This window comes from Thunnus maccoyii, chromosome 18 (assembly GCF_910596095.1).
Source record: "Thunnus maccoyii chromosome 18, fThuMac1.1, whole genome shotgun sequence".
In the NCBI taxonomy this organism is placed as follows: Eukaryota; Metazoa; Chordata; class Actinopteri; order Scombriformes; family Scombridae; genus Thunnus; species Thunnus maccoyii.
The window spans coordinates 9,154,225-9,179,444 of record NC_056550.1 but is presented as its reverse complement, the minus strand read 5'-3'; the positions used below and the strand labels follow the sequence as shown (position 1 = coordinate 9,179,444).

Here is a 25,220-nt window from a genome sequence, read left to right as displayed (position 1 = left end):
TTTATACCATATGCTTGTCATTTTTTCCCAATTCGGCTTGTGCCCTTCTTTAGTTTTCACTCAGTTTCTTCAGTCATTATACCTCTGTGCTACATCATATAGCATTTAGTGGATACTTTTATACATTGCATCTAGTCCAATAAGAGTATCTTATTTCTCTTTTCTGCCCTTTGCTGTACTATATGATTGTTCAAGAGTTAATGTAATGATATCATATGTTAGGGCCTACAGAGAGTATGAAAATCAGCTTGAAACAGGCCAGTTTTGACTCCAGTGATTGATTTGAGTGTGGCATACTCACCCGTGCTCGTTCCAAACATCGTCTCTGTTCATGGAAGGCAGCTGAACTTTTCAGTGCTTGGAGAATAAAGCGTGAGAGCAGAGTGAAAGTGGAGGGAGAGAGAGAGAGAGAGAGAGAGAGAGAGAGAGAGAGAGAGAGAGAGAGAGAGAGAGACAGGGTATTAACATGGCAGTGTGTAGATTCATGCTACTGAGAGGAAATGGAGAGCAAAATGGCTTTGAATGGCTCTTTGCCTCTTCAGTTCAGTTTGAATAGGTTGACTGATGGTGAGGATTATTCCTCCTTATATTGCCAAATCTTTTCCTTTCTCAGTGTAGTAAATGCCTGCTCACACTGTACAGGCTCACATGCTTATAAGCCATGACAGAATAAAATGCATAATATCCCAGGCAGTGGTCCCATTAACAGGCTCTGTAAAAAGCCAAGAATCACAAGGTCAAGGGAGAAATCTAATGGGATGGACTCTGAGAGTTCCAGTCAGACGAGCCTCTCTACAGCAGTGGAAATTATGGAATATCTTCAGCGTTCACAGATGACTCAAGAAAGATTTCTTGTAGGCCCATGATTATGCAAAAACCAAGGGATTACTGATACTGGAAACCTAAAAGCCTAAGGGTTGTCATGACACCACACTAATATCACTACAGCCGTTAAGATTTGGCTTCTAATACATTATGACTAAAAACAAAAGAGAATGAACATGGACAAGTTAAGAAGGATAGAAAATTGTTGAGAATCATACATTTTCTTTTGAGTAAGATGGAAGAAATGTCCAGTGTTCAGAGCCACACAAGTACAAGTAAAAATTAAAAAAGATAATTTGAATGAATGCATGACATTTCTAAAACCTGCATTTTGTTAACACTGTTTTATCAGTTATCTCTATGACACAAAATACAATACTTTGATACAATAACTGTGCACTGGATAGCTGTACATTGTGTTTTTTATGTAAAGCAGATGTTTATTTGTTGACCAATCACAAGTTCCCATGAATGAGACAAAGGTATTAAAGTAAGCATTTTTTGCAGGTGGATTAAAGAGTGAACTGGTTACGCAAGTGACTGCTGTCGTGGATTTGTTGCTAAAACATTGGCCACAGACACAGAAGTAAAAGCACAGATACTGATTACAATGAAGATTAATGAACTTATTATTGATCAAATAAGGAGATACACAAAGTGAACCATTCCCCTATCTCACTGCACAGAGCCAAACTAACCTTTTTTTATAGCCTTTAAAGATAAAGAAATGATCAGTGATTGGTCAAATCAGATCAGCTAATAGATTACAGCCAATGGCAAACAGTCATGAGATATACATCTGCATGTACATGCATGGTACATGAGAATCATATTTCCCCAAGACAAGAGAAACCAAGGGCCCCAAGCCAGATGCAGCTCTTGACCGCTTGACATATTTTGGTCATGCCAAAACCCAGAACATTACTTTTTTGTGGCATGAGCCAAGAGGAGGGAGACCAGTGGGCCTCAAAGAATAACAAAACAACATTCCTTTCTAATAACACACACAGTAAGAAGGTAAAAAATAATGATTTTACTTCCACAATTTTGTATTAAAATGATAAGCCAGCCATTTCATCTTTCATTACTTGTACAACACATCATACAATACAATACTTTGATACAATAACTGTCCAGTGGATAGCTGTACATTGTATTTTTTATGTAAAGCAGATGTTAAATTGTTGACCAATCACAGGCTCCCACAAATGAGGCAAAGGTATTAAAGTAAGCATTTTTTGCAGTTGGATTAAAGAGTGTTACGCAAGTGGCTGCCACCACTTCCTGACTTTTGAGACTAAATCAAGCTTCCATCATACAATCAAAGTAAAGTTGGTATGCAAAGCCTTTAGCGGCCTTGTTTTTTGTTTTGCTTTAAATGCCATCCATGCTTCTGACAGAGCTGGCTCACAACTCACAATCACAGAGGGAAAACACTGCAGCAAAAATGTTCAATATGAAAGTAGCCCTTTCATAAAGACTGCTATACCGTGTATGTACAGTAGCTAAAATAATAATAGGCTGTGTTTTTTGAAAGCATCCTTGTGTATTGCAATGTAACACATTATATTATAAGATCATAACATGTAGTTTCAACCCTTTTGCATATTATATTGTTGAATATTCATGCATAAAGATAAAGTTATATTTGAATAAAGTTCTAGACAACTAACATAAGCTGACAATTTCAGAGAGTTACAAACATAAATGCAGAAAGTACACATTGCTATGTGCTATGTGGTCATTAAAGGATAGGTTCACGATTTCTCAGGTCTTGCTGTAATCATTCTTCCTGCTCATACTGACCATTAAGAGATCCCTTCATAATGCACTCTCAATGTGAGCCATAGGGGACAAAATCCACAGCCCTACTGTACTTTAAAAGTTTATCTGAAGCTAATATGAAGCTTCAGCCATCCAAATTAGTCAAATCAAGTCAATATGTTTCAAAGTTACTGACTTTTTAATGCCAAAGTCCCTCTTTTTCTTTTCTATCCTTCCACCACAGCTCAACAGGTAAACACTCTCTCTAATGGTCAGTTAGAACAGGAGGAATGATTACAGCATGAAAAACATGTGCCAGTGGTCATTTGGGCACCTGACTTTTGTTTTAAGACAGACTTGAAAAATTGTAAACCTGTCCTTTAAGTATTAAGACAGTGATAGTGTATGCTTTTGGCTCTCCAATAGCAAACCGGACTTGAGAAGATACCAGGTGTCCACAATGGATGTAAACACCTTCAAATTAAAGCTGAGCATCAGCACTTTAATTTCATACTCACAGTTTAATTTCAAATCCAATGTGCTGAAGCTAACACCACAGAAAATGTGTTGCTGTCCTAATACTTTCTGACTGCACTGTACACACACACACACACACACAAACACACACACACACACACACACACACACACACACACACCCACCAGTGGTGTGACTGGATTAGCAACCCTGGGGCAACACTGCTGGTACCTGCTCAAGCCTCAGTTCACGTCGCTGAGCACTGTCACACTGCTGGTACACACTCACTCTTGCACACCCTGGGGACATCAACCCTCTTAGACCTCTCACCCTTCCACTGGGGGGTTATGTGGTCTCCTTGAGGGCGCATGAACCTGCCTGTCAGTCAGTTACATGGGAAATGAGTGGTGGGATGGAGGGAAGGATGGATGGATGAGCACAGAGTAAGGTTTTGGAAACGGTGACGGTGAAAGGGATAGAAATAGATAGGAAGAAGATGGAGAATCAGAAAACGGATGGAGAGAGGACAGGGTGGATGAGATAAATGGGGAGAGGCAGCTGGAAGAAAAATGGAACAACAGACCGAAGGGCAAATGAGGAAGGGGGAAATAGAGAGTGGTGGGGTGAGGTCAGAGAGAAAAGACCCCATTATGTGCATGAGTGGCTGCATCATGGCTTCTTGTCACCCTGCTAAAGCTAACCAACATTCCCAGTCTTTAAACTCTGAGAACACCAAGCAGCATCACTTCCTCTGGCGGTTGCTGTCTTTTTATGTTCAGTCTGCTGCTGACTAGGTTTTGTTTTTCCTCGTGTGTTAACAGATTGGCTTGTGCTAAAGAGACTCTTCTCTGTATTTTACTTTACTATTCCACGGGTCAGCCATTAATACTGGCTCATATATTTCATAATGGAATAACAAAATTCAACATAATTAGAGGGAGCATTGAAAAATATAATTAATTGATTAATTAGCAGATGTTTTCTCTTCTTGTTTTTTGTTTTTGCTGCTGTCTCTCTGTCTGTTGCTCTTCTTTTCAGAGCTTTTCTTGTCTTTTTCTGTACCCGAATATACTTTTTTTCTGTCTGGACAAACTCAGGTCAGTGTCTGAGCACTGAATGTAGTCACTGTGTCTGCTGCAGTATGGAAGTTACAACGTTAAACTGCAACAAACCCAGTTAGCAGCAGGTGGAGTTAGCATTAGCAGCCTGAATGTGGCCTATCTCATATTACATATTAACATTTTGGCTTTCATATTTTAAGTAGTCACAGTAACTTAAGTCACTAATAATAACATTAATTATTGCCAACAACTGTGCTGTGTAATTAAACTTAGCAAGCTAGCTGACTAGCATTTTTTTATGTTCAAAGACCTTTTCTTTTCTCAAAATTTAGGGCCAATAATACAGAAAATAAAAGACATAAACATGCACACAATATGAATAACTTGTCAAAGACTATTTTCATGTGAATAATTCATTTTTGACAAAAATGTCAGATAGAACCGTATAATTCTATGTCTATAGTCGCAAAATGACTAAAATATCACCGCTGTCGTCAACAGACATGTCAGGTGTTAATACAGACCACAGATGTAGAGGTGTGAAGTTTGTGAGAGCTGCTTTAGTACAGTGCTGCTCCAACTCCACCAGTTAGTGTAAATTCAGTATTTATGCAGAACTCTAAGAGTATGTACTGTACATAATAGCATCTGTGAAGCTAATAACTGTCAGTGATCAAAGTTTTGTAGAAAGGTTTGACCTCATGTCCATTCAGAAATAGCAGAGACTTTTAGATTATCACCATATAAACTTGTGAACATTGAATAAATGTGTGACCAAAGCTAACATTAGTTTTCACTGTGTCTGCAAAGAGGGCAGAGGCAACAAAAAATTGCAAAATATGCTTTACTCAAATGGATCAGCTGAGTTTCACTGCATGTAACTACCAGCTTTGTCTCTTTCTGCTCTTTGGAAAAGAGCAGAAAGAGACTAGTGCATTAAGGTTTAAACCTGAAAAGCACATTTACTGAAATGAAAAACACTTAATTTACCTCTTCGTGTCTTTGTGAATATTATGGTGAATATATTTTATATTTTATATTTATTATATATATATTTTTTAGAAGTGTTCAGTTTTTTCTAGAGGCACACAGCATTTAGAAAGAGTATAAATAACATGATATGTAGGGTATCACACTGTGGGCTTATTATAGCACTGTGTTAAATGAACACACCCTACCACACACCACGACCTCCGGCAACCAAATGTGCAGCTACAGTCACACACACACATATAAATGACTGATTATTAATTAAATAAATAAATGGACAAAAAAACAGCACAATAGAAACAGTGGTGCTGCTCCACATAATAGTCTTAGCTAAGATAGAATTAAAAAATAAAGTTTTTTCTACACAAAGCAGGGATTTAACAGATTATTTTCTGTTGGTGAGATGGTGGGAGAAAACAGAAAGTGAGATTTTGAGACACAGAGCACAGGGAGGTGGACAGACAACAGAGAGACACAAACACCACTGTTGCAAAAAGAGGTGGTATTTGTGAGACTATCGACACAGAACTAGAGAGGGGGGCTTCCTCTGTTGTCTAGTCTGGTTTTTTATAAAAGAGACGAAGATGATGTGGTGTTATGAGAAGTACTTTGATGACTTTGATGGGAGATGAAAACGGACGATGGAATGTAGGTGGAGTAAAGGTGCAAAGTCAAAAAGTGAGGTTTCTGTTAAGCAAACTCAGTGGAAAAAAGAGCAAAAAGGAGGTAAATATCCCTTTTAAACCAAATATAGCTTTTACCTAACAAAGGACACTTTCAGCTACCTTTCTCTGTCAGCCACATAACCCTTAATAATATAATAATCATATTAGTCCCTATCAATCATATTAATCATATTTGCCCTTGTCTGTAATGTCTCACCTGTCACTACATGAGAGTCTCTGCTCTGCTGAAATTATAAATCCTAACAGGAACATTTAGATACACAGAATGTATTTCCTTTATGTTGTTCTCTGCCCAGGCTGTAAGGGACATAGTGTAATTCCTCTAAACACTGCTGGAGATATGACAGTGGAACAAAACAAGCTCCTAATGAAGCAACAAGCCTTTGGTTAAAAGGCATTGAGAGGCATAGGCTAATTGGATGAAACCAAGCAAACGACACATTTGATCTTCGAACCTAGCCAGTTTCTACAAAGCGGCAGAGGGGAAGAAACACATGTCAAGACAGACGAGAGCTGTGATAACGTTAACTCCTCTGGTCACACTCAGCCTGATTGCAGCTAGACTGTGGTGTCTCTCTCCCACCCACACATACAGTATATGCTCACTACGCAGATAATACAAAACTCAGTGGCAAATATTGTCCTTCTAATTGTTAACAATGGCACATTTTAATTCACATTTTTCCATTTTAAAGTAGCTCTCCAGCTCATTATTAATGCTCTCTGTCTACAAAGATAAGAACTGGTTATTGTATTGAAAATGTTATTTATAGTAAAGAGTAAATAGCGTTTGCATGTATTTGTGATGCAGAACAGATTGTATTCCTGCAACAGCCGGGTGAATGCATAAAATAGTCCACGTAGATAGTTTTCAGGCAGCTTATTCAAGCATTAACCACTTCACAGATAACAATACTGACCCAGAGGAAATAGTGGCAGATATGATGCACAGCACAACATGCTTTCTGTGTGACAAATGTGTCAAAAAATTCAAATAAACTGCGAGACTATTGCGAGATCAACTGTCAAAGGCAGTGTATGAGCGTCAATATATATGAAAATCAGCGGAAATGGTGTACTAACATGACCTGCCCCAAGCTTAAAAATACACTCTCTTACAAAGAATGTAATCTATGTTTGTATGATCAACATCACCACATGCTGCTATTAATATATGTACAGCATACAGGTGCTGTCTAATAATGAAAATGACAGTTTTAACAGCGTACTTGAAATGCAGAAACATGTTCTATTGAATGAATCAAACAGAGGCTGTAAATTAAAGCCTCTAAACATTTTTTGGGGGGGAAATCTCTTCATCAGATAAAAAGTAGTTAACGGATGTACGTGTTGGCAGTTGAGGTATGAACTTGATTCACCTCACTTTGAAGACTGAAACTGCTGTCTGTCAGGAGATGATGCCACTGTCTTAACCACGATCCAAATCACTTCAGAAACTACCTGTTGTGCAGCAAGTATTGAGGCTAAAACAACGTGGCAGATTTTCACAGGTGGGGGCTGAATGAAAAACCTCATCATGAAGCAAATGACAGGCTGCACTCTGTTGCTAGTTGGTTGAAGTGCACCAAGCTAAAAACTAATGAGTTTAATACAACAACCCTTAAATAAATAAATCTTTATCTCCATGAAGGTTATAATGTTCAGTTTTGTTGAAACAGATGTTGATTAAAACATCAGAGGTGTAATATTTATCTTCATTAGCTAGGAACTAATAAATAATAAACTGCCAGCAACGATAAAGTCGACAGAAAATTACTACACCAACTATTTTTATAATCCAAATATCACTTCAGTCATTTTTAAAGTAAAAATGCCAAACACTCTCTGGTTGCAGCTTCTAAAAAGTGAAGGTTTGATGTTTTTCTCATACATGATATTTTTATTATATTATTATTATTATTATATTTACTATATTATTATATTATTTACTATATTATTATTTATTATATTATTTTTGTCATACATGATAGTAAACTGAATATCTTTGAGTTTTGGACTGTTGGTTGAATAAAACAAGCTATGTGAATACATCCCTTTGGGAGATTATAACAGGTATTTTTCACTGTTTTGTGGCATTTATGGACAAAAGATTGATTCATCAGTTGTAACATATCATTTAAAAAAAATTGTGTAACCCCCTTTAACAATAATTACATATGACTTATTTTATAGTACAGTATGTCATATGTTCTGTCAGTTTTTACCTTATAATCACAGAGCATTGTCTTCAAATGAAAAACAAAAAGGGCCATGAATGAATAGTCAGGGTTTACTAACTAATATACATCATCAGCCATCACCCACGGAAGTCTAACCTTGTGAACAATTTAAGTGTTTGTGGCCCCTGAAAGTATGCACTCAGAAAATGGAAACAATGACTCTCTTAGTACAGCGACCAAGATTTTTCTTGAAAATATAGTGCTGTCTACTTACGAGGCATGATTCCCTGGTTGACCAGCTCTTCTCTGCTCCTTCTCTGTTGTAACTTCAGCTGGAGAACTGAACACCAAGACAGAAACAGACGAAAAGGAGAATGAATGGAGAGCATCGCCAAACCGACAATACATAATCTCTCCCTCAGTTTGCAGCCACAGAAAGCCACAAAAGTAGCAACATTACTCATACGTTACATGCAAGTTAAAAAATAATATCAATATGGCTACAATAGATGTAATTAATAATGGTAAGTCTAAGTTTCTGTAAAGAGAGGTTTTCATCTACCCTGTTTGCTGCTGATGATCAAAACTGTGGGCCTCTTTGAAAAAATGTCCAACATTTATGTTACACACTATAAAGGAAAAGGAAACACACACACACGCAGACACACCAACAACTTCCTGCTTCAACTGCGTTTGATTAAAAAGCAGCACACACACTTTATCACTACACTCATCTCGTTACCACAGAGACGTAGAAAGTGTGTTGAAGAGAAAGAGAGATAAAGGAAAGAGAGCTGCATGCATGTAACTTTGTTAATCCTGATGTTAAATATTTTAAATGATTTACTCCACAGTACATTTATCATTCCAACGTTCTATTCAGGAGAATGGAGGCTCAGATACAAATAAAGTGTAACATAAAACAAGGACATGCAGCCTCACATTTTCTCAGGAGAAAATATGTCTGCAAGTTTTCCAAGATGAAAATGTGAATTGGCAGGAAATGATCTTCTGCAGATGAGCAGCTCTACTGCATCTGGGTCATGAAGCATTAAAGTGCAACAAAGTAATGTATCTGGAAACATTTTTGGTAGAGGCTTCTTTTTCACACACCCTGCCCAGCCACAGACACCATTTTAGCTCACTCTTTAGCCCTGCAGAGCAGTGGCTAAGGTGTTGCAAAGTGGATTACAGTATGTTTTATGTTATATGTTGTGAAAATTACCAGTAAAAGATGATACTTGGAAAAGACCACGTTGACCTCGTTTAGAATGAGAACTGTATGCTGCATGCCCACAGTTAATGTGGCTTTACTTGGTTATATTCAACTACAGAAACATCGCTAACTTCCTAAACACATACAAGTAGGTGTACTAATCTCACTGTCTTTGTTCTGAGAACATACTGTCCTCAGAGGACATGGCTGTGTTGATTTTGTCTCACATAGTGTGAACACAACACATCAAAAATTCTCATTCTCATGTCATTCTGTCTGATTAGAGGTGAAAGGATGTAAAGTCAAAATTTACTGCTGCACCTTCTGGGTTGAAGTCAATCACCCAAATTCATACTGTAGTTCAACCTCCTGAATCATCGGCTGAGACCTAACATGGGGTCACCTGATCGTAAAACCAAAAATGATACTTCAAATGATTCGTGCAGGACTTGTACATGAAAGAACACAGAAGAACACACATGACTCCTGATATATTTTTTAAAAGTTTGTAAAAAAGAAATGCTCACAATAGGATACTAACGCTACATTTTTGTTAGGAAACGCATACAGCACATACTGAAAAGCATAATTAATAAACTACATACTTGTTTGAGCAGTGCTTTCACAATATATGATCTAACATATTGAAAATATGGTTGCAAACATTTCAGGTATTAACAGCTCAAGCTATGTAGCCTGTGTTCATGTATTCTACGTATTAAGGATGACTGCCCAGTGAGTAAGGGTGTTGAAATCACATTAAAGTGATCATACTATGAATGCAGCATGCACTGTGTGTGGGACTGAACAAAATTTGGATTTGCCTCATTTAGTTTGCCCAGATCCTGCTTGAATCTAAAACTTCTTCTCTTCAACCTCTATCTACTTTTTTCAACCTGTCTCTGGTCCATTTTCGCAGAGATGTTATCCCTGGTCTACCAAACCATGACTGTTTTTTTTTTCCGTTAGTCTCTCTTCACATCAACTAAAAACAAGTGAGCGCTGTCATTCATTGCTCCCTTTGTTATGCCCTTGAATTTGCACTCAAAAAACACTGGCAGGAAATGAAAGCAGTCATCTTTCTCATGCATCTGCCCCTGTTGTTACCCTTTTTCGCTTATCTGAAGTCTACATACGCACTAAACTCTACATTCTCATTTTTATAATTACTGTTTTTTCTTCTACAGTACATTTTCTGTCCCTCAAGTTAATAATAATGAGAGCGGGCTCTCTGCAGACAGTCTTTCTGTGTGTCCTACAGTAGCCTGAGATAAAAAAACATTCATATTCCTTTGATTTCTGTGACGAGAATGTGGCTGACGCAGGATGGTGCAGTTTCTCCCCTTGGCAGCAGGAAAGATTTAACTGGCTCCTGCAGGCAAACACGGGCAGACTAACAAAACAAACACAAACGCAAATACTCATTACGAGCATGCATAATATTTGCAGACAAACATACATATGAGTACATATTAAACGTGCACAAATAAACACACATGGTTTGATACCTACACTTACAGCTGCATAGTGTGAATACGCATACACTATCATAAGACATGCCCACGCACGCTCTGCACTCACAGTCACACACACACACACACAAAACACTTCTTTTCAAGGCAGATGATTTGTGCCAAGAGTTGACAAGCAAGTGATGCAATGTGCTGATACAGAACCTATTCTGGGAAAGTGTGCTCATTGCTCAAATGCCACTACATAACAGCATGTGTACCATCACTTAAATAACAGTTTAATGCAGACGAAGAGCAATTCAATCATCACACACACTACACATGACATTAGAGCTACATTTAAGAGGATTCTTGGACAGCCTGTACACGAGGGCAAACAAGTCATAATTACATAACTTTTTTACTTACTTTTTTCTTTCTTTTGTTTGTGCATATATTTTAGAATTCTTGTCATTTTAACCATGAATAGGTTTTTTTTCTAAATAATATGATTATTTTGTTTCAGGTTAGTGTTTGTAAGTGCGCTTTTACTTACTCTAAGTGTTTTTCTTGAGACTCGTCTGTCTTTTATACAACAATTTTGTTAATCAAATCTTACAAGAGGCAATAAAAGTAACCTTGACATAAGTTGGAAACTAACAAACAGTGATATGATGGACATATACAGTGCAGTATTCAGTATGGAGTTGACAAACTAGGCTAACTGCTATGCAACTTAACATGACACACCTACTGCACCAGGGTTTGCACTGATGGTTAATTACTTCAACTTTAAGTTTATTATGTTTAGTTTAGCCCCTGTAACATCCCTGCCACACATGAACCAGTGACATTGCGATCATGGTCGGCACCTTAACCCCTAGGCCACTAGGTTGACCTAATTGATCTTCATGTTATTGTGATCAATATTGTAGGAATTTGTGCACTCAAGTAGCTTTATGATTTTATAGGGGAATTATGAGTTATTATTGTGCACAACTCCAACATGAAATTATTCATCCAGCAACATAACTCATATTAGAGTAGGTATAATAATAAGGAAAGAGTGCTCCTTGTGGGCCACTTTTAAGGTTAAGTGACTGAAATGCAAGCACAAGGAAACACCAATAAGTCCACTTAGGTTACACACACATTTATTACTAATACTGCAGCTACAGGTACTAAACATTATAACATTGTACAAATAAGACACAAAAGGGAAAGGGGAAACTGGTACACAAAGCTATGGCTAGTGAATAATTGAAACGAATGATGCAGAGTTATCTATTGTGTAGTTGTGTAGAGACCTGATGAAATGACTGTTACCTGAGAAGCAGCCAGTCAAATCAACGGTACAACGGCTAAGTTCTGAATTACCAGTTGAAGTTACAAATTATAAAAGCACCAGGGCTTAAGCAAATTGGTGGAGGTTTTACAGAAATACTTGCTTGCTCCCTGGAGTGGCTTCTTTTGGAGAATGGAGTTCAATGCGCTGAGGTGAGAAGCTGGAGTCTGGATCTTGTAATGATGAGTAAGTTGGCCAGTCCAGATTTGAAAAGTTTCCATTAGAAGAGAGCTCCTTGTTCAGACTTTCCTTGTTTTGATCCTTAACTCATGACTCAAGATTCTGAAGTTTCACCTCCTATTGTTCTGAATCACATCTTCAGACTAGCAAAATGCAAGCTTTCTACCGACATGGAAGAAAGCAAGAAGACAAAGACAAAAGCAAGACAAAAACAGCAAGAAAAACCAGCAGCCAGCCTGGAGTCTCAGATAAGAGACAGGCAGGTACAATTCCTGAATGTGGTTATTCTTTTAATCAAAGTATTTGCAATTTAACAATTGCATGTTTCCTACATTTTTTGATAGTATTTCTGATAGTAGCTTTAGCATTCTGAGAGTCAAACAAGCAGAATGGTACTAAACAAGATGTTAGTGTTATCAAGGATGATGGAATTATGTTAGTGGTACATGTCTTGGCTTAAAGGCAGTGGAATTAAAGTCTAACTAAAGCAGATGACAACACACATATGATATACACACATATCAACATACAATATTAATTGTCCTTAGACAAGTCTACATTTTAGAGTTCATGTGTGTGTGTCTACATGTTTGGTGTGGATTGTTCTGGTAAATGTCTGTGAGTGTGTGTATGTCACTGGGGCACGACATGTTGTGCAGCAAATTCTCCTTGTTGTTGATGGTGATGACTTGCAAGCTGTCTGAGGCTCTTGCTGGTTTGCCCAGTGATCAGTTCTTGGGTCGGTTATTCAAGTCCTGAAAATCAGAGTCCACAGTGGGATTAAAGTTGGTGGCAGCTCGTCTCTGTGGGTGACTGGTTCTTAGAGGTGAGTTATAATCGCCAGTGGTGGGGGTCATTTACCCAAGTGGTACAATTAATTCACAATGGGGTGTGAATTGGTCTTTCCATCTTGCTGGCTCTTGTAGCTTGAAGGATGAAATGTGATTTGGGTCAGTGGTGTGGTTTAGTGACCATGCGGGACGTGGGGGGTTCCTTCTATTATCTTTTCGGTTTGCAGGATGTTGTTTAGATTGTCTGATCAGTGAGAAATTTGGAAATCTCACTTATGTGTTATTCGCCAGCATTCCTGGGGGGTTGAAGAAAGCACTGGTCTATTGCTTGAGGCTTGTACTGTCTGCCTTCGAAACATGCAGGGATTTAACTCTACAATATGTTTTCAATCTTCAACTCTCCATTCTTCATCACAGACTTTTTTGTCCCATCTACATGTCTCAATGGATGACGTTTTTCTTGTTTATTTACCATCCTCTCCTCTTCTGAGAGAAACGTGAGCCAAGCCTGATGATATCAGTGTCATCTTCCAAAAAACTGTTTCAATGGATTTTTTCTGATTGGTTTAGACATTTATGTTGATTGGAATATGTTAATACCTGCTTTATTTCTCTATGATCCCATTTTAGATGTTGTATGAGTAAAATTTACCATCATTATTCCTTTTATGCCTGTTTTTACACTGCAGTTTTTGCCAGTAGAACAACACTATTTTGTGCTCTCTTTCTGCCCCTAACCTGTGGTCCTCCTCTCTCTCCCCCCTTTTCACTGCCACTCAGTTTTCTATTTGTGTGCATGTTGTAATCACTAGGAGCGCAATCCCTCTGGAGAGCCAACTGAATTAAAAGTGACATTACTGTAAATTACCAATACACACACACACACACACACACACACACACACACACACACACACACAAATACAGATGGACTAAAGATGGAGGAGAGCAATCTCTTGGGGAAGATAGGAGAGAAAATGAGACTCATGTTCATTATTGTCTCACTTCATCATGGTTAAAATACAGTCACTATGCCAAGTTATCTCATGTTACACAATAATGTCTCTGTAAAAATATGCTTTTATAAAGCCCTAGTCACATAGAAATCAAAATCTGTTACAAAAAGCGGGAACTTAAATCTAAACAAAGCCACAGGTTATAGAGTTTCAGGTGTAATGTAAGTTTTTAAAAATCTTAATTCTCTTGAAATCTTATTTTTAGAGGTTAGTTCAACCCATGTCAATACAATTTAGACTTCTCTGGAAGTCTCTTGGACTTCACAGAGTTTGACCTTTCCTAAATCAGTCCAAACTGCTCTCTGTCCAGCTACTTTGGTCCAAGGCCCATGCCATTACAGTCAACAGGTTGCTGGGTTCATGTGCTCAAAGCATTAGTGTGCTGTGCCCAGGCTGGCTGAGACCCAACTGTAACCCAGCCACCTGTACAATATTTGATCCACTTTACACCTCAGCCCAGAGGAGGGAGGCCTATACACTTAAAAGGGTTTCCCACAGCTTGTAATATACTGTTTTTTTGTTTTTTTTTAATTGACAGAAGCCTGCAAATGTTGCACGAGTGTAAACTTTGGCCAATTACTGCATTTTTGTTCCAAATTTAGTGGAATGAATTTGAAGCATTAAACCAACAAGTCACAACCTTTTAAAAGTATTACATAATATAAATGTTGGAATGTTGGAAGCATTGACACACAACAGGTATCCCACCTTGTCTGAGACTCTGACAGGCCTGCCGCTCTAACTCAAACCGTATGGCTCTCTCATCCATGTTGCCGCTGATTGGCTGAGGCCTGAAAGTGACAGGGTCAATGCGGACAAAAGGCAGGTGCTCCAGCATGGTGAGTGCGATCCAACTAGGAAATTATTCTGAATGGGACATCCACAAAAGAGTAACAATGAGAAAAAGAAGCAGGAGGTTGGCTACAGCTTGGTCCAGGTGTTGGTTTTACGCAGCCGTTGCAAGGTCACAAGTCTGTACATCCATGACACAGAGCAATGTAATCCTTTGGATATGTAATCCAATGGATACAGTTGTTGTAAGTGAAATGAAGGAAAATTATTTTGCAAAGCAAAGAAACATATGAGAGGAAGTGCTCTGTAAATTTTCTGGAATTAAAGACCATCAAAACAGGCACTTCTTTTCAAAAACTCCTTGATTAGATTCAATAAAAAACTTGTCAGGCTCCTCTACAAATGTATCATAGAAATAAAATTAAAAAGAACATCTAAATACAAAGCTATCAGAGCTAATTCACAGCTTTAGAAGAGCTTCTACTGTATTTGCTGCAGCCACAGGACTGACTAAGACGCGTGTGTGTTCATGTGTGTGTCAAATGTCGGTGAATCCGTGATCAGGCAGTCTGTCACAGCTGTTGCTGTACTCAGTCATTCAGCCGTTGACAGACACAGACAGGCGCACACGAGCGCACAAGCAGAGTCCCTTTCCTCCTCACCAAATTCCTCTCACTTAGCACTTCTGATCTGAGCTCAGTGTGGTGTCAGTGATATGCACCTGTGTGAGCACCTCTCTGCCGTCAAACCCTCAGACTTAAAATCATTACACACACAAACAGTAAAACACCTGCTGCCACTCGGCATGCCCACCGTCTTTCCTTTCTGCTTTCACTTTTTTTTGTTTTTCAGCCTACCTGTCTGACATTTGTGTTTTTCTTTTCCTGCTAACCATGTTTACAACTTGAGCAACACCAAACACTGTGAGATCATTTGAAACACAGATCTTGACCCTCTGTCAAGCAAACAACAGGAAACTATCCCAAAAGGCACAGTTTTGTGGATGTACAGAGATGTTGACATTTGATAGACAGCAGCTACGCATGCATGACAAGCTTAGCATAAGAATGAACTGAGGGCAGGCTGCTCACATTTATCTAGTCATGCGCTCTTCAGAGGGTAAATAATGACAAGGACCACAGATAAGTCAATCGTGCTCAACCAAACCTATTGTAGTCTGATGACAAAGAGAACAGTCAGCTGTGATGCAACAGATTTTGTAATCAAGGCGCTAAGGTTGACGTTCCAAATTGGCACAAAAATGAAAGTATAGAGAAAACTGAACCAAACATGTGGAGTATCACAGCAGACATCTTTTTAACATCTGCTTTTAGGCTTACTCTTTCATTTTACATTTATAATTGGTTGATAATATAATATTATCAAATAATATAATATACGGTCTATCAGATAATATAATATTATCAACCAAATCCACAGTGAATAGGGGTTATTGTTTTAAGCATAGGTTCTTGATCTTGTGAAACATAGCTCAGGCTATAAAGATAAAAGGAAAATAGCACACACTGACCCACTAATATGGTATAGTATCAATGCCGAAGCTTATAAATTGATATGTGATGCCATTTTTTAGGATTTATATTCTGTAATATTTCCATTCAATACTACACTTTGTGTTGATTTTTGGTTATTGTATTTTTTTTAAATAGGATTATGAAGAAAAGTTGATAGATTCTTCCAAAGATAATCAGTTGAGATAATTTGGTCGTGTGTTCTGTCTGTCTATTATGTAGCAAAAATTAGAAAGACTGCAAGTAACTTCTGCACTGGTTTCAACGTTTAGCCGAAGTAGTTTCTCGTTGAAAAAACAAAAAAAGTATAAGAAGTATAGGCCAACTACCAGTTGATCTGTTGTCTTTTTGCAAGTCAATAAAGTGTAGGCTACCTCTCTGCTTGCCTATAAATTGTCTCTATCTCTACCCTTTTTGATTGCCTTCATCTCTCCCTGCCTGCAAGTCCATATAAAGCACCTGTTCACTTCCATTGACAGTTTCATTCATCTCCATTATTAAGGCCCTGTCCCAAGTGACATCATATAATATGATGTGACATTAAAAGATAAGAGAGGGCCCTTTCAAGGTGAAAAAACAAAGCACCCTTTCCTCATCTGTCAGTTAGCATTATAATGAACCAATGGGGCTTGTCATGTTCACATTACGTCGATGAAAAAAATATATAGAGACGGCAGAGATTCAAAAACAAAGATAAAATAAGCACACCGTTTTTACATTTGTCACTATTACAGACAGTAGGCATAAAGGACTGTTTTGTTGAGCTATGTCAAGCATGATGTTCTGTGTATCTGCGTGCACATGTTAAATATACAGGATGATGTGTCTGTGTGTGCAGTTTTGTTACTAAGGGTGTTAATATGCAAGATGTAGCGTCCCCAGGCAATGAACTCCTCAGTCTGACAAGAGAGGGGAAAACGAATCAGGACTCTGATCCGCCATTACTTCAGATAAGACCCCAACCAAAACGCTGGGAGGGATAATCCTGCTTTGCTGTGTGTGTCTGTGTGTGTGTGTGTGTGTGTGTGTGTAGGTGTGTGCGGTTGTTTAGTCTCAGTATGTGTGACAATGTGTTTAACTCTGTGCACACTGATGTGCCTCAGTAATTCATGTAAAAGCAAGAGTAAACTGTATCTAAAAATGTTTCATCTTTGTTTTAATCTAAGTCTGCTAAAGTCTCTATAAAGTGTGTCTACTGAATAACAGTGTGTTCTCATATCAGTTATAAATACTGAGAGAAAAGCCAACAAATTGCTAAGGGCTCCAATTGGGCCGTAAATCTCTCTCTCTCCCACACACAGAGCTTGAGGTTGGTCTATCAGTAGAGGCAGATGTTAAATTAAACAGTGTTTATTAATAAACAGAAAGAGATCTCAGAGTAGTGGTTTGGAGAGGTGAAGTTTCCACCACTGTTAAAAGCTATGTATTAGATAGTCCATCTGTTTTCTGGTGGGAGTGCTTATGGAGGTAAAAGGGGGATTTTATATCTGTACAATTACTTGAACATCTCTATAATTGCTATATAGCGTGTGACCAAAACAGCTGAGCAGGCTCTATTTGCTGGTAAGGACCATGGGATGTGGCTAAAAGCTATTATAAAAGCTAATGCGATCTTGTGGAATATGTGGAGTTGTGTTCTCAAGGTCAAGAGTGAACCTTCAAGCTCGAAAATTAATTCGGTGTCACCCAAGTCAAGATTTACCCAGTCATTCATCTAAATCCAATCCAAATCAAGGAAACTGAGTACACTTTGTACATTTTTAACATTTTAGCACAGATACTGACTGGAAACAGTCAGCAGCCATGAAAGCTGTTATTCTAGCTATATGCTAACATCAGGATGTCAACATGCTCAGAATTACAACGCTAAGATGCTGATATTTAGTGTTTATATTTAGGTGTCGTTTTTACCATGTTCACAATGATAGTTGCAATAGTTTTAGCATGCTAACATTTCCTAATTAGCAATAAACACCAAGTACAGCTGAGGCTCACGGGAATGTCATTAGCTTTGCAGGTTTTAATGTTTTCATATTTTTAGTATTCGACAAAGTGAAATTTTGACCTGATGATAACACTAGATGAAAAGTCTGAGGATTTCAAAAGTTATTACAATTCATTCTGAGAGGGGCATGAATTTCTGTACCAAATTTCATGTCATTGGAACCATCCAGATATTTCAGCCTGGACCAAAGCAGTGGACCATAATAACAAAATGTCCACAAAACCCTTGATATAAAGAAACCTCAAAGACCAGACACTACTTTTAGTGATGAACCTTGTACAATGCACAATCTATGAAAACAGTTTAAATGTATAAATAATTAAATGTGTTTTCTGTCAAGACACTGCTGGACCCTTGTGTTTGACCTCTTAGCATTACAGCATGTCTGGCTATGTTTTCATCAATGTCTCACCATCATCTCTGAGGAGGTAGCCCATGGATCTTAAAAAATGATTTGCTGTTATGTCAAGAGGAAAATGATGAGATTAGAGGTCAAAAGTCATTGCCAAAAGCAGTGGCTGCATGTAAACTGATGTTTCAATGTGCGTTCATTAAAAACCTGACTCAGTACTATATACATAACCCCAACGACCCTCTTTAAGTTGAGTTAAATTAAGGCATGGCTCTGAGATTGCAGTATACAGAGGAATAGTTATCCCATCTTCCAGACATCAAGCTACTACTACTGGATGTACAAACAAGTTATCTGTTATGAAGCCATGGATTTATTATTTTGTAACTCTAATATTAAGGGTTTTCATAGGAACACTGGTCATGAAAAGCTGTGTCATGGATTTTATATTGTTTTAGAGATAAATTGTTCAATGGATGAGAATTTAAAATTAATTCTAATCTATTAACATCACAGTAGTAAATAAATTCTGACTATAAACGCCATTATTTTTATATTTCCCACTGTTATTAATTCCTAGGAAGACATGTCCACCTCATCTACAGTTTCCTCACCTTTACTCTTCCTAAGACAAGACAAAGCTGTAAACAAGTGTCAAATTAACTCCAATCCCAACTCCTCCTCCCCCTGGTGGAGTTGTCATGCATGTAATTACAATGAAATGTCCAACAATCATATTACTGCTGTTCTTATTTCTGCTCTCCACATAAAGACTCTATTATCTGCCTATGAAAGTTATTGTACTTTGTAATCTTGAGATGTCCAATATTTTATGTGGGGGGGAAGGCGTTCTTACTGCTTTGTGCAAAATTATCAAATCAGATGGTCCATTAACTTTTAACAGGAGAGGCACACTGTATATTTCAAAGTCAAACCTTGCCCCTTTAAACATTTGGGAGCATGTAGACTGCCTCTCTTTGTCCACTGTATGCTGCTTTTGTTCTGCATCTTTCCCCAACTGGGATGATGCAACTGATGAAATCAGCTGTTGACTCAAAGATACCCATTTTTCGGCCCACTCTATTCCCCACCCTCCACTTAATGTCAGTATATCTAAAATTTATCTTCCTCCTCCGTTTATTTTTTTTTCAAGCAGGCCACCAAGGAATAATTCAGCCCAAATTGAAAATATACAATAGTTATTAACTATTGATCCACATGTCAGTCAAACTGAAGTCTATATGAAAAGCAGAGACAGAATAAATAAGGTCCATCTCAGTTTTCCTTCAAACTATTAAAAATAATGAGATCACATTTTGACAGCTCCAAAAGATGCGTCAAATTTCTATATTGGGTGAAGCATAATCCATGTGTTTTTTGGGGCAATAAAATTACTGAGTTGTAAATGGAGCTCAAACTTTTATGTAGGTGATAACTGTTCTGTTTTTCCCACAAACCTCAACCTAATTTCATATTGAACTCTTCCTTTGACCTTAGATTTCATTTTGTTCTTTCATACTGCCCCCCCAGCTTCCTCAGCCAATACCTTTTCTTCACTTTATATCCCCCCACCCCCAACCCCTCCTCTGACATTACATCTCTCTTTCCTCTTAACCTCTGTACTCTATCCCACTGGTTTAAATAGCAGGACCAGCTGGTCACATCGCTATATCCAGAACTTCTTTATCTGTGCACAGTGGGGCTAAGGTTCCTCACAAATAGGGTCCCATTACACTCTCTCACTCTCTCTCTCTCTCTCTCTCTCTCTCTCTCACAAACACACACACACACACACACACACACACACACACACTGCCAAACTCACATAAAGTTATTCAGGGCTGATTAATGGGATTTTAGGGGGGCTTAACTGATGGTCCATCAGATTGTATCCTGTTCATAAACCGCTAAACCAGACACCATGGATTCACAATTGTTTCAGTGTTACAGAAATGCTGGTTGTAGTACTTGTTTTGGCCAGAAGGTGGGCACATGCACCATTTTTAAAAAGGAGGGCTTCACAGTGTTTTCCTGTTTTACACATTTGGTAACTTTCCCAGATGTTTCAGATTACTGCGTCAACTGTGTACTCACTGTAGCTCATATTGTATATTCTTATTGTACTCCTGAAACAAAAAACAAGCAAAAAAAACCCAAAACACATCTTCTCTATCGATCTTCATTTCTGCTCTAGAGTTTACTTGAATTGGTCAAATGCTTATGCACCACTGAAAGAAAAACAAAATAGTGCTATAAATATCACTAAAGCTCTTTCATTTTACTCATTTACATTCAAAAAATAAAACCTGATAATACAGGCTTCAGGACACTAAGAAACTCATTTGACGAGTCTCCATGTGAAAGGATCATTTATGTTCTGCAAATAGAAAGATACTTCTACACATATACACACACAATTTGTCATAATTAATGCCAATGTTGGATAATATTAAATGTTACCAAAAAACATTCAAATATGCACAACATACTACTGCATTATCAAATCCAGCAAGACATCAGCTAAATGCCTCCAGCTAGAGGAGTCTACATTTCAACTGTGAAAAAGAACCATGGCTGTTATTTTAGGATGCTATCATTTGTGTTGAGTTACAGCAATCATGCCAGACAAATGTGCACGCAGACAGTGCATGTGATGTTGCAATATACAGTATGTGTTGATTAGTTAGGTGGTGGTATGCATTGCTGTCTCTAAGTCATACAGTAGTTTTTTCAAATCCTACACATTGAGACTTTAAAGAAATTTAAAGCCCCACACAGTCATAAACACTGGCAATGTATTTGCACTACTGTTTGCAATAGAAGAAAATAGTGAGGGACTTAGTTGCAGTTGGTTGCAAGCCATTTAGGCTGAACACTGCCCCTGAATGTGCGGCAAAGTTTAGGAAACAGTGAAGTGTACCTTTAAGAACCTCAACTATTAAGTGTTGTATATATACTACCACACAAACTCACACATAAGCCTTAGTGTTTGGGTCGAGTACTTTATCGTTTCACCATCATTTCAACAAGTGCACTTCACTGAAATATGGTGTGTGTATATAACTTTTTTCTCTCCATGGTTCAAGGCTGTGTGTGTGTGTAGTCAAGCTCACATCTGAATGTGTGAGTTGTTTACAATGAGGTAATGCGAAGAGGGACCTAGTATGTCTGAAATGTAAACTCCCTCAGCTTGCAGCTCTACAGATACTGGAAAAAACCCTGACACACCCTCTCTCCCTCTAGGAACATTTGCTTGACAAGTTACTCATTTGAGTTTCCTGAAATACAAAGAAAAAAGCCCACAGTCATGCTCAACAGACAAATTCAATCAAATGAGACCCTAATGTGGTTTTATTTGGATGCTTCATCCAAGTATCTTAGTACATTCTTAGTGCATGATAACTGGGCCATGTTGTATTTGATTAAGTAAAAGCATTTATATTTTGTTCTTGTGCACAAAATGGCACTCACCATTTTTCCTCTCTCTGATTGGCAGCAGGTTGGGGATAGGATGCAGGGACAACTCTTGCAGCTCATTGGTCACAGCTTCACTCTGAGGGCTGGGGATGGAGACATCTGCATCTGGTCTCTCTCCAGACTTCGTCTCCATGGCTACAAGGGAGTTAGGCTCGTAGACAGACCTTGAAAAGTGAGGAAATAAACACAAGGACGATTGAGGACCAATTGTCACACCTCATCTTGTTTAGGGTTCTCAGGTCTTTTCTCAAATCAAAAGGTTCAGCAATTACATATGACATGAGTATACAGTGGTAAATTAGGAACATCAGATCTTCCATGCTGTTTGTATGTCTCCAGTAATTGAAGCATTATCATTCATCAAATCTTACCAGTGGTGCAAATCTGTGTTTCAGGGCCAAATCTACCACGAACACTGACAAAAACTCTGCTACTTGTAACCCATAGCATTTGCTTACTATTCTCCATGTAGTCCTGGCTCCCTCAATCTGCAGCTCTTTCTGTATCTATCCTCTCCATGCCCTCCTATTACCACAGCTCTAACACATACACAGATCTGTCCCTCCATCGCACTCTCTCTCTCTGTCTGAATGACTCATTCCTAGTTATACGAGCCTGTAGTTAACAGTGAAGACATAACAGAGGTAATGGACACTCTGGTGTCCTTAACACCGACAATGGTCCACCACGTTGTTGTTATGGCAACGCCCCATAAACAGGGAGAGTTGTTGGAACGGTGCAGCCGATGAGCTGCTGTGTTAAAAAAACAAAGCCACAACAATCTGAATGGCAACACATTACATAATCAGCTACTCAGGGGAAGTGTCCTCTGTTGTATTACCAAATACACAGATACACACACGATTAAGAAGAGAATGGGGATGTGGATATGGATATGATCATAATAAAGTATAACAATGAAACTGACAGTTACCACAGATATTTTATATGTTTAGAAATGCCGAAAACACAAATTTCTTCTTGAAAAAGTCTTAGAGGCCATTATGTTTAAATTATATTTTAACAACAATTAGTCGCTTTTACTTGATATGTTTCAATACCGCATTTACATTTCTAAATACTAAGCATCATGTATTAGACAATACTGAGTACAGCTCTACTCCAGTAAATTTACCGACAAGGTTACTAAATAATGATAATTGAATTAAATAACGTACCTGAGGCTTTTCCACTCCACACTTCCCTAAAATATTTTTACACTTTACTTTACAACTATTTTTGCTTGAGTATCTGAGTTCATGCATGTCTATGTCCCACTAGGATTTACTACTGAATGCACCACATAATTAAAAGACTGACCCCGCTCTTGAATTAGTGCCATACAAAATGCTATGTGTAAGATGAGAACATCAAAAAATCATTCATTTTGACATATGCATTAATGTAATATTTGCATAAATACCTTCAATAAACAACATATATGTAAAGACCATCAACCAAATTGCTGCCCCATACCCTACTTCCTTCTCTTCGAAACAAAGGCAGAAGGAACAATGGCAGGGAGGATACAACCCAAATATCATAAATGATAGTCTTGTTGTTTCTCTTATTATATCAAGGTATAAAGCTCAACTTTCTTATTTATCTACCACCCCCAACCCCTCTTCTGTCATTACATCTAAAGTAAAAGGATCACGTGTCTTTTGTTAAATAAAGTACTGCCTGACATTTGCAGTCTGTTGTACACGTGGGGAACTATCCTTTGCAGTCTTCCACTGTTAGCCTATGAGTAGGGTTTGGTTTTGATATTCCTGTGTCTGATTTGTATGTACAATTACAGATCATTGTAATAATAACAACAATAATGTCTAGTAACTTAACACCTACTATGTCAGTTCTGTTTTCATGTTTATGACTTGTGGCTGACTCATTCTGAAATACTCTTTTTCCAGCACTGATCTGTCAAGACTGAACTGTCAATGTTTCCATTGTAAGGACATAACCATATTTCATTTGAAATCACAGCTCCATCTCCCTGCTACTGACAGTACAAGCATTACACAATATCACTGAATATAATCTCTCTGTTATTGTGTAACAGCATTGATACGTTGTAATGGTAAGGGTTATTTTTGTCATTTTTATGACCTTTTCCAATGATTTCGGAAAACACTGACCTTCAGTTAATGTCTGCAGGCACAACCACAAAGTTTGGAAACTAAAACAAATAAATCAAATTTTCCCTTCCTGAAGCAGCCCCAAACAGGTTTATCGTTATGACTGCTAACATGGCAACTGATTTGAGGCCTTAATTTCTCTCCTGGGTACACTTAAGTCTACTGGTCCTCCTCTTCCTCTACTCTGCTCTCGCTCTTCTTGGTTCACAAGCACTTCTGCCTGCCTGATAGTCTGGCCCATAAGTAGTGGCTCTGTTTCTGAAAAAACTCCAAAATCATTAAAACAATGAGTAGGAAGTATTGTGCATTTAAGTGTTCCTGCGGACTATCACCAGGTAACAAAAAATCCTTTCTTTGCCTATCCGGAGTAGTTTAAGGCTGGCATATACTCCATCAGAACTGTTTCTCAGATGGTTGAATCATTTCAGAAACTCCCTCCTACAACACTTTTCTGAAAACGGATTAGGGAAACTGTTTTAGATCATTCCTGTAACTTTCCAAAGCCGACATCTGACATGCATACCTTTTTCACACTGTGATTGGTCAGCTGTGTGGAGGTGAGAAAGGAACTGGGTATGAACTTCTCCAGCCCTCTTTTTTCATTCTTGACACAACTATTTGTGTCACTGTTCATGTGAACAAGTGCAACACTATCAATGCCTTCCAGGAGAGACATTTGGCCCACTGTGGTTCGGCTAGTAACTGCCCATTTGCTAAGTCCGTTCCTAGTCCCATAGCAAAAGTAGCAGCGACACCTTCAGTCCTCAGTCTGTGCCTACACAGGATGTGTTCAGGCACAGTATGGAGTGAAGGTCACCCATGTTTTGGCAGCGCTCAGAGCTAAACACACAACCACTGTAACAAGTGTAAAACAGAAGAAAATTGACTTCAAGCATAAAAATACACTTCTGGTTGCGATTACACACCTATGGCAAAGACTGAA

General features: G+C 38.2%; 1 protein-coding gene across 1 annotated transcript in view; it reads right to left on the bottom strand.

Annotated features, from left to right (window-relative positions):
* The window catches only part of LOC121884772 (myocardin-related transcription factor B-like), a 43,657-nt gene that overhangs the window by 12,006 nt on the left and 6,431 nt on the right, over nucleotides 1-25,220 (bottom strand). Inside the window, exons 2-4 of the mRNA XM_042393765.1 lie at nucleotides 22,134-22,303; nucleotides 8,258-8,323; nucleotides 302-357 (exon numbers count right to left, since the gene is read on the bottom strand). Of these exons, the coding sequence (XP_042249699.1) occupies nucleotides 302-357; nucleotides 8,258-8,323; nucleotides 22,134-22,303 (292 nt within the window). The remainder of the gene's footprint in view (nucleotides 1-301; nucleotides 358-8,257; nucleotides 8,324-22,133; nucleotides 22,304-25,220) is intronic.